This window comes from Sciurus carolinensis, assembly GCF_902686445.1.
Source record: "Sciurus carolinensis chromosome 14 unlocalized genomic scaffold, mSciCar1.2 SUPER_6_x, whole genome shotgun sequence".
NCBI classification, from domain to species: domain Eukaryota; kingdom Metazoa; phylum Chordata; class Mammalia; order Rodentia; family Sciuridae; genus Sciurus; species Sciurus carolinensis.
Window position 1 is genome coordinate 590109 of NW_025920104.1, and position 10675 is coordinate 600783.

At 48.6% G+C, this 10675-nt stretch overlaps 1 protein-coding gene and 1 pseudogene across 2 annotated transcripts; one reads left to right on the top strand and one right to left on the bottom strand.

Moving 5' to 3' along the window:
* The first annotated feature begins 3161 nt into the window (after positions 1 to 3161).
* LOC124973132 (transmembrane protein 140-like) lies at positions 3162 to 4144 on the top strand (annotated as a pseudogene).
* A 1519-nt stretch (positions 4145 to 5663) lies between these two features.
* On the bottom strand, positions 5664 to 7812 carry LOC124973096 (cell cycle regulator of non-homologous end joining-like). 2 transcript variants are annotated; one of them, XM_047537262.1, is made up of 3 exons: positions 7676 to 7812; positions 6663 to 6750; positions 5664 to 5909 (listed from the first exon to the last, which is right to left on the bottom strand). In XM_047537262.1, exons 1-3 carry the CDS (start codon positions 7810 to 7812, stop codon positions 5664 to 5666), a joined length of 471 nt encoding a protein of 156 aa, XP_047393218.1. The 2 variants fall into 2 exon arrangements, with proteins under 2 accessions (XP_047393218.1, XP_047393217.1); XM_047537261.1 differs by having other exon boundaries at positions 6663 to 6753; positions 7670 to 7812.
* Positions 7813 to 10675: the final 2863 nt, after the last annotated feature.

Consider the following 10675-nt stretch of genomic DNA (forward strand, 5'->3'; position numbering starts at 1 on the left):
TTTAGGAAACATTTCTAGAATATAGGGAAACATTTATTTTACAATGATGTTCACAAAGTGGAATGCAAACATATATTTATGTGATCCTGACTTATAAAACAACCTTAAAGAGTGTCAAGAGTGGCTATTTCTATGACCAGGAATTACAATGGGTTTTAGTCTTTTTTCTACACTTTCAAATATTTTCTAGTTTTCGGCAACTGGCACGTATTACTTATAAACAGTAAAAAGTTCATCTAAAAAATGGCTACAATGACTCAGCAGTCTACCCTTTTGCCCTTTGAAGGAAGCACTGGCTGGTCATTAAAAGGAATTAAAAAGCTCATTGTCATGAGAACATGATCACCAGGATTGTTAAAAAAATAAAAAAAAAAAAAAAAAACAGGACTATGGGGCAGGGCAAACAGTGAGTGTCATGGGTTTCCAACCACGTATCTTGACACTGTCAAGTGAAATGTTTAGGAAAAGACCAGCCTCTAACCTGTCAGGACCTGGTTACTAAAGTCTGCGTATTTCCAGTAGGAAGCACAAATGGACCATCCCGGTACTGTGCTGGGAATGTGTGGGACAAGAAGATGGCATCTCACTCGAGAAACTCCACTGTCTGGTTACAATGTGTACATAGCACACGTCAGTGAAATACAAGGACACCAAGCGCATTTTCATTTATTCATTCATTCAAAAAAAAAGTTCCTCTTTGTGTCCATAATAAAGACCATCCAGGAATGCTCAGGAAGCACAGAAGGTTTTATAGAGGCAGTCAGGTGGACTTTGGGAGTTGGGGAGTGACTGAGGGTGGACACAGCCTGAGCAGACGGTGGGCCACGCAAAGCAACAATGGAGGACAGAGAGGAGCTGTGGCTCAGTGGAAGACTGCAATTTCAAATTCTAAGTGGAAGCAGATGGCAGAGAGCCTCCATCCCTGACCATGGGAGCAGGACCTGACTGCACACATCCAGAGGTGAGGAAGAGAAGCAAGCCACCTCCTCCACGCACCTGTATTTCTTGGTTCCAGTTTTATTTTGCTTCATTCTCCATCTGAAACCTCTAAAAGTCCACTGGGGGAAAAAATAAAGAAGTTAAATACAGGCTCCCTGCCTGTGGCAGGAGCTGCAGTGTGAGGTGGCTGACAAACACTCTTTTCTGAAGAGTCATGAAATTTTTGTTAAGTTATGCTCTGTCTTCAAGTCAAAAATGTTTGATGATAATGGTGTTTCAATTGAACTAGGATGCAAACGGGAGAAATGGGAGGGGACATTTAAACAGTACCCCTCTCCTATCCTGCTTTGTTCATGGGTCTTATTTTCTGTAGCACAGCAGTGTAAATCAGGTCTCCACCCTAGAAATCCATCCCACTTCCTCAAATACCAAAACCCATTACAAATGTAAGTGTAGGCTGTTATTAAATTTGCTAAGTATGCAAAACCATGCAAAATACCTTGGGAATGTTCTGGAGGGAAGGAAGGCACAGGCCAGAGCTGTTATGTCTCTGAGGCTGGCTGGAGGGGCAAGGGCTACTGATGAGGAGGGATCATGCTGATGAAAGTCTAGAAACCACAGTTCCTCAGCATCCATGCTTTTCCTTGAACATTATTGTCTCTTTGGTTCTTAAAAGTTGGACTACATGACCTCATTTTCTCTAGAACATTGGAAACTGAATAAAACAAACATTTGAGATTCCATTCCAATTTGGGAGCAGAGCAGGCTGTTCAGGGCTGCCCAGTACCTGGGGTGGCAGCACAGATTCAGGTGCTCGCTGTCCTGACAAGGGCTTGCTCACCACCACGTCTCTCTCTGTACAATGCTCTGATGAATCCCTATTCTCATTTCTAGGTCCTTTGAATGCAGCTCTCCTTGCTGTGAGCCTTGTTCCACTTGGTCCCTTTCTGATTTTGCAGAACAAATGTGTCAAATAGAATCAGGTGGCTGTGGGACAGTGGGGCTGCTCCCCACAGACCCCTGAGGAGCTGATCCCTAGGGTCTCTGGGTTCTTCCCCAGGTCACCAGTGGCTACCACACACTTTACTGCTGGACCCCACCTGGCACTCCTGGGCACGCCTCACAGGGCACCACTTGGTATCACAGCACCAGTTGGTATCTGGGCTCCAGTGCATGCATCACACAGATTGCAGCTCTGCATCCCTTGCCACTCTTGATGTAAAAAGCTGGTTTACTTATGTGGAAAATGGGCATAGATGAAGCTCCAGGGTGCAGGCTACTGTTTTAGAGGCCAATTTGAATACACTCTTCTGAGTAAAATAGTAGAAAGAAAATTTTTTTTCAAATAATGAGTATAATGAAATGGGCACTTTTATTTTATTTTTTTGAAAATCTTTTTCAGTTGTTGATGAACATTTATTTCATTATTTAGCTTACTCATATGTGGTGCTGAGAAATGAACCCAGTGCCTCATGCATGCTAGGTAAGCGCTCTTACCACTGAATCACAACCCCAGTCCCTGGGCACTTTTATATACACCTAGAAGGACTGCAATTAGCAAGTCTCAATAGGTCAATTTGGCAAGATGCTGCACGATCACTATGATGTGCTTACCTTGACTGTGATGGCCCTTCTAGATATCTAACCCAAGGAAAAATCAGATTCCAAACAAGATTCCTACAAGCATCTTCACTATCACAGTGGTGAAAAATGGAGATGACTTGTCAATTGCTAGTGTAATTGTTAACTCCATAACACGGGCTTTTCAGTGAAAAAAGTGTTATGTTGAACACAATGGTTATTATAAAATATATCAACATATAGGAAAATATTACTGAAATATTAACAGTGGTTGGTTCTGTATGTGTGATGGGATAAAAGGTTTTCTTTTTCTTTTAAAACATTTTCTAAATGTTCTAGAACTCGTATATATAACTGTTGTTTTCAGAAAAAAAATTGTAGATGTTTTCAAAGAAATGAGTGCTGGCATGGAATTTCATCAGCAGGTGACATAATGTGTGGCCCATTACTGAGTTCTAAAAACAGGGCAAGTGACATTAGAGAGAAGGGCTGGCAGTGGTCCTTGGCCTAGGTTCACATCCCAGTGTTTCAGAGCTTTGAAAACACACCAATGCCCATGCCAAGTGCAGAAGTGCAGATTCAATTGATGTGTGGCTTTTATGGCTCTCCAGGTGGTTGTCACTAAAGTTACAGTGAAAGCCATGGCTCCACAGTTCTTCCATACCTTCCACAACCTTCAGAACCCTGCTGACAGTGACCCTTGTCCTCCACCGTCAAACCCACCCACTGTAAGGATGAGAAGTTCCCTCAGGAGTGCTTCCAATGGCTTCTGGCATTTAGGCTGTAGAAAATCCTTTAACCCAAGGACATTTAAGTGGGGACATTTCAGGCCTTCACAGCAGTCTGGAAGAGACTTTTCCTCCTGACCTTAAACCCAAGGGGCAGATGATCACTCATGAGTGGGTCCTGGCTATATGTTTCCTGGGACTACCTATCCTGGTAGGGTGGGTTAGGAAAAGATTGCCAAAGACAGACTGTGAGCCTGTGAAGATGCAGGGTGTGAGCAGAGGGAGAGCTGGACACACTGGTGTGACTTCCCTTCAGGTCCCCTGCAAAGCGGGAGAGTGTTGGCCATCCCCAGGCCCCTGCAGGGTGACCATCTTCTCTTCATGGACATCATGATCCTAGTGGTTGTGGTCATCTCCCTGCTGTTCTATGCTCTCCTCTGGAAGGCTGGCAAACTTGCTGACCTGCCCAGCCTGAGAATTGGCTTCTAGGACTTCTGCCTGTGGAACAAGGACATGGACTCCCTCCAGTGTCTACATTTCCCTGAGCTGGAGGCCTGGGGTGTGTCTCAGGTTGGTCTGGCCCTGGCCAGTCTTGGTGTTTATGGTGCCCTGGTCCTCACACTCTTTGTCCCCCTGACTCTCCTCCTCACCTAGTACAATGGTGATGAGGGGGAGTGGCAGCTGGCAGTTAGCTTCTTGGCAGTGTCCTCTGTGCCACTAGCTGGTGGCTTGGGCCTCTTCCTCTCCTATGTGTGGAGGTGGGTCAGCCTCTCTCTCCTGGGGTCTGGCTTCCTAGCTCTGGCCTGGCCCAGAATTTATGTGTTCTGTTACTTATTGCCATGGTTGTGTTCCCTCCAAGGGTCAAGAATGACAAGTGCCAGCTGGAGAGCTGTTAGGCCTACCTAAAGGCCTAAGTGATCGTGAGGACTAGTTCTCACTATGCTCAGAGAAGAGTCAGAGAACCAGAGGCTGGCTCATCTTCTCTGCCACCTTCTTTCATAGCTAATGCTGCTCTCAAGCTCCATGAGATGGAACTCTGCAGAGCAGTTGGAACCCCAGTGTCAAGGAAATGAAGGCAGTAAAGACAGGGCCACCTGTGGCTTCTTAGTGTAGGATTGTCTCTACATTAGGACTTCTGAGGATGTCATAAAATCACATGCATCATTGTCACATGAATTCCTGTTTTATTTAACCCATCTGGGCAGTTCTTCCTCTAGCTTCACGAGGGTATGGAGGTGAAGATTCCTGTCATGGAGCCAGATCTGCAGAATGATCTGTAAGACTGCCAAACTTGAACTATTGATGGTTTATGGGAACAAATAGGATCATAATGAAAGAGCACCTAGTGTCCCTCAGGCTCTGGTTACGATCCTCACTCCTCCCTCAGTGATGAGTGGCTTACTGCAATGAGCTCCTCACCAGGACTCCATCTCCATGGCCCAGGAATGACCCCCAAGGGATCCAATAAAGACAGAAGAACACACATGGTACAAAGAAAATTAGAGGTTTGGAAGGTTCCTCCACAAAGGACAGAGCAGAAGTCAGTGGGCATGCACTCCTATCATTGTGACCCTGGAGGGTGGGGCAGGATGCACCAGATCCTTGGTCCAGAGAAGGTGGAGTAGACCAAATGGATCCACACACAAAGGCTATGTCCCCTCTCATCTCCACTCAGAACTGGAAAGGAGTGAAGCACCACAACCCATGCATTGGAGAACTCTGTATTTCTGGCACCTGTATGTTGGAAAATCTCAATTCTATACCTTTCCAAAGCCACACTGAATACAGAGGTGGAAACATGGACTCTGGTGTGATCTTTTGTCCTTAGTGTCTCTGGGCTCCCAATCCATTCTTGCTTTAAACCTTCCCAGGAACAAGGTAGAAGCTGCCAGGCAGAAGAGAGGTGGCAGCTCAGGGAGGCCGGCCTGACTTTCCAGTCTCTGCATGGAAAACCTCACAATCCCAGGTGGAGCGGGAACTGTGGGCAGCTTGTGTGTCTTCAAGGCTGGCCCTCACCGCTCTGAAGGGGAGGGATCATGCTGATGAAAGCCTAGGAACCAGTTATTCAGCAGCCATGCTTTTCCTTGAACATTATTGTCTCTTTGGTTCTTAAAAGCTGGACCCTGTGGCCTCATTTTCTTTAGAATGTTGAAAACTGACAATTGGGATTCCAACCCTCTGTACCAGATGAGGAGAAACTCTAATGGGAATTTGTTTTGAGTCCTCACTGTCCAACTGGAAACAGCAGCCCCCCCAGGAAGGCCCAGAGCACCTGGAGCTTCTGATCTAGGATGCCAGGCCCAGGGAGGGGCAAAGCTGGGAGCACAGATAGTCACACCTGCACCCTGGGGTGGGGGTGGAGGCCACAGTCACCCACAGCAACTCTCTGAAGAAAGTCCAGTGAACAGTTTATCTTTAGCTGAAAAATTCCCTGACATATTTCAACACATCTTCTTCCTCCACCTCCCTGGGGCTTCTGCAGGTAGAGCTAGAAGCCTCCATCCCCTGGGAAGGGCTGAAGCCCCAGGCAATCCTATATTTCCCTCCATCCTCTTCCTCACTGCTGCTCCCAGAAGAACTTGTGTGAGGAGATATGGAGCAGATGGGGGAGAGCTCCAGCTTATCATCATCTGCCAGAGATGACTGTTCCCAGGGCTTTTCCTGTGTGCAGCACTGTGGATTAGAAGAAATGGCAGGCTCAATGTCCATTGGTGAGGTGGGACAGATCCAGAAGCAACTGTGCATTACCAGGCCAGGCATCACTCCCACGGACTCCTCCCCAAACTCCTCAGGTCCTTAAGCAATCAGAACCAACTTGGGAGACCAGCAGGCAGGGGTGTGAGGAACAGCTGAGCAGAAAGAAGAAACCAATAGGAATGTAAGGTGAGAAAATGCGAGGGGCCCAGGCTGCATCACAGAACTAAGGAAACCCTGAGTCCCAGCTTCTTGGGGGTAACAGTATCTGAATTAATAAATCCCAAGTGTTATTGTGAGGATTAATGAAGTAATACACTGTGTAAAACAGCACATACAACTGTACAGTGGTCTGATTATTACTTCAGGAAGCCAATGACTTCCCCAGCGTTTTGTTAAGGAGAGGTGCAGAAGTTGGGAAGGATCTTGGCTGACTGAGACCCTTATGAGAACACAATCAGGTGAACATTTTGTGTCCCTGCCACATACCAACACAGAGTCATGGTGCATGCTGTCCCTCACACACACCTGTTCCAGGTATATAGTCCCAAAGGCTCACCCCACATGGGGAAGGCCAGGGGCAGCATGGATGAGGGAAAAACAAGGGAAGGAACACATGGAAGAAGCCAGCTAACAGAAGCAGAATCCCTGGCAATGACCAAGGACCTTGGATTGGTTTCTGTCCATGAAGTCTCTGGTCATAAGAGCAGAAAGGGACACAGCTGACTTTATCTCAATCAGGATCCCCAGAGCTACATCCATCATTTCTGCTTCATTCAAGCAGTACACAGTCTTCATGGCAGGGGTTCTGAAACAAAGATTTGAAGTCACAAATGGGGACAGAGGGTCTCCAGGCTAACAGGAAGAAGGAAATGAGAGCAAGAGAGTTGCATCCCTGGCCTTCCCACCAGGGATGAGCACAACAGCGCCTTCCTTGGGGCAGGAACATGATTTCTTCCTCCTGGTCACCCAGTGCCAAGCACAGGGGCTCCTACCCTCCACCAACTCGCAATAAGAAGCTGGGACTGGGGACAAGGCCGGCTCCTGAGAGTCACACCTTGAAACACACATAGTGGACATGCATAGATACAGGCCTTTAGGCCAAAATGACTGAAATAGACTGGAAGGCATGAACACATTTAAAAAACCTTCATCAATCACAAAGGGGGACTGGGCAGAGAAGGAGGATCCAGAGGGGAGGGTCCTGAGGGCCTCGGCCTGTCTAAGAGTGGCAGAGATGTCCCCTCCTGCATGATGCTGGCCCGCTGAAGACCCTCCTCCCCCACATTACCATCATTCAACTAACCCACCTACAGTTTCCGACTTCTTGCTCTTATCCACCTGTCCCCAAAGCTCTGTCCATAGGATAAGCAGGCACCATTCAGGAAGTCCAGTGACTGGCTCCATTGAACTTGCCCACTTGAGGTTATAATTTCTGTTGTAAATGTAGATACTAATATTTTGACAACTGGCATTTTGGAGAGCTTGGCTAGTATCCCAAGCCCACCCTACGTGTGCTGACAGTCAAGGCTCTGGCACTGGAGACCTCAACCACACAGGGCCAGAGGAGGGCACCCGACTCTGAGGGGATTGCTCAGCTTCCTTCCTAAGAGCTCCAGAGACTGGGAGGGAAATTCCACCTACCTCACTCTGCCCACTCCACAGGCCTGAGGCCACTAAGAGGTACTCTTCCCTCCTGAGCTTCCCCAGGAGCGCTCTGACCAGAGGTTGACTTACCTGCTGTCACTGACCCTGCTGCCATTCTCCTCCTCTTGGGGGTCTTCACTGGCACCACCCTCCTCTCAGTCATCCGGGATGTCATCCAGGAGGGAAGGATCCTCTTTTTGCCTCCAGATTTTAGGGTTTCCATCTCTGTAGTTTCCCCCAATGAGGAGTCAGGACCTGAGCTTAGTGACTTGATTCAGGACAGCAAATCCTACTCTTGTCACACCAGGATTTAGAGGCCTCATTTTTCCAAAAGGGCACCAATCTTTAAAGCCTACAAAGAAGAACAAAGTCTGTTAAATTGTAAGCTAAAACACTTCCAATCAGCCTGGGCAGGCTGGAGGTGACTCAGAGGGTCACCAGGACCCCAGAGACAGGGGCATTCTCAGCATGTCCAACAGAAGGTGTGGTGGCAAACAGGATGATGGTTGGGGAGACAAGCCCAGAGACTTGCCCCAATACCCAAAGGCAGACCTCCCCACCCACCCAACCAGAAGCACTTCCCTGTAGCCCCTGCATTCATGGACCCACTGCACCCAGGTGCTACTGAACTCAGGGTGTCCAGCCAATTCCCAAAACATCTCCCATGATCTCTCTCAAATTTGCCCCAAGTCCAGCTTCTCACTTTCTCTACAGTGAGGGGGTCACAAGGACAATTCTGATTCACAGAAAGACTTCATTGGTCAACACCCTCCCAGATCTAATATGCAGATTCTTCTGATTGGTCAGATTTTAACTGCTAGAGGGCTTAGGAAGTTTAACTGCTTGGCTCCCCAGATTTGCAGAATAAAGATCTCCCCACTTCCACCAACCTCTGATCTAACTTGGGTTCCCTTTTCCCTATCCCCAGTTGATTTCACCTGAGCCCCTCCCACCTTAGGATCAGTCCCCACCTTGAAAGAGCTGTGACTGAGAGACTATGTCATCACTTTCCACTTAGAAATCAACCCAAGTATTCCTAAGAACATCTTACTGAGAGTTTGCCTAGAAAGGGGTAGTCAGCAAAGAATAAGACCTCTCTCCGAATCATAACTTGAAAATTTATTGCTCGTCCAAAATGGCTGTTTACAATTTAAGAAAAAATGAGCAGACCAGCATCCTAATCTATAGGCTAGGGGACAGACCTTGGCCAATGTAGTTTAGTTTCTGTTGAAATTTGCACATTGATGCAGTCATTCCTGCCATCTAGTGAGTGCCCAGTGCCACGTTCTCTGTATGCAGAAATCAGACCGGGAGATGCATATCATTAATTTCACTTTACAAACAAGGAACTGAGACCTAGTTCATTTGCACAGGCTCAAAAAGATCAGTCATCCAGGATCTCTGCCAGGCCCTGCAGACAGACAGCCCTGTGCCCACCCTGCTTCAGGTTGGCAGCGTCCCCTGGACGCACGTTCTGTTCAGCTCGCTGCTCACTGGGGCAGACCTGGTGAACCTTAGAGAAATCTCACCTGAGGCCCCGCACGACAGGGGTCTGCCAGCACTTCTCATCTCGCTCTTGGGAACCCGCCCCTGCGCTCGCCCCTACCGGGCGGTGCAGACGCACAGGAAGGTACATGCAGGGGCTCTGCACCACGCGGACGGCGGCTGCCCAGACCCGGGAGGTGGCGTGCGGCTCCTTACGATCTGCAGGCGGCGCCGCCCGGCAGAGCGGGCCTACTCTGGAGGAGCGGGCCAAGGCCCCGGTGCTGCCTTGCTGCGCTGCCAGGCCTCTGTCCAGAGGTCTGGAGCCTCCTTATTGGACTCCAGGCGAGTCCTGGAGGAGGATTCCGGACGGTTGTGTCGGCCCCGCGCTGCCCGCCGCTTCCGACTCCTGGAACCCTGCCCCCAGCCCTCCAGGGAGCGCGCGCGGGTTCCTGCGGCGTCCCTGCAGCCAGCGCGGCCCCACCTTCTTGCCAGCAGAAGCAGGAAAGACTGCCTCGGCTTTTACAAAGTCAAAGTGCCGATTCCCAGGCCCCGGGACCCGAAATTAGACGAAGGGAAGGGGGTTCTGCATTCGATTGCCCTCTCCCAGGATCCCACGGGAACCAAGTTCAGTGCTCCCCACGTGGCGACGCATCCCGGAGGTGCAGGGAGAGAAGTCAAAGACTCTGTTCACGGTGCGATCATAAAGTAATGTAGGAGTTACTAATGTTTAATATTCAGATTGACTCTACCTAGCTGCCCAGGTGTGTTAAGTGCATTCAGCGATGCTGAGTGCTGCGATTGTCATTTGTAGATAACCTCGGATAAAATCACACTTGTAACTTCAAATAGCCTAAAAGAGACCTGAAAACCTCCCAGGTCAGACAGGACTGAAAAGGCCAAGGCAAGTAGTCCCAGGGGAGGCCTTCCCCTGCATTTTGAGATAAAATGATCAGATCTGATACCATCTGTCTTCAAATGAGAAACGAGACAGTTATTGATATGTGATTTACAGCTGATCACCTTATAACAGCATAGTTACTAATTAGAAACAGGCTGCACAGAGCCTGAGCCCCCTTCACTCTGCAACAGGAAGAGCTCTGTCTCCCCTACTGTGCTTTAGTTTCTCCAGAGGACCTCCCAGGCTCTTCGTGAATGCTAATCCTCAATACTAGGAGTGTGTGCTGGGTGGAAATTTTAAATAAATCCAGGTATAAGAACATAAACCACTGGTTTCAAGTCCCCAACCGGCCAGCCACTGTAGGGATCAACTTAACCATGGTTGAACCAAGCCAGCCTCCAGGCTCTGCAGGACCCACCACAGGGAATACAGGCTTCTCCTTGGCCACTGCTAAGGCATCAGTCACTGACCTCAAGGGTCCTGACTCCTACAGGCTGTGAGCCAGCCCAAACCTAAAGGGCTGGAGTGGAAAAGCATCATTTCCCTTTCTGTCAAAAGGAACAGAAAATACTTGCTCAGTATAACTACCCCCTGAGCATTTCTCTCTTTAAAACTTCTCTCGGTGGTCAGCTGGAAAATGAGGTCTGTGGGTCTCTGTAAAGAGTCTTGGTGCACGGAGAGACCCTGAACTGGCAAGGAACCT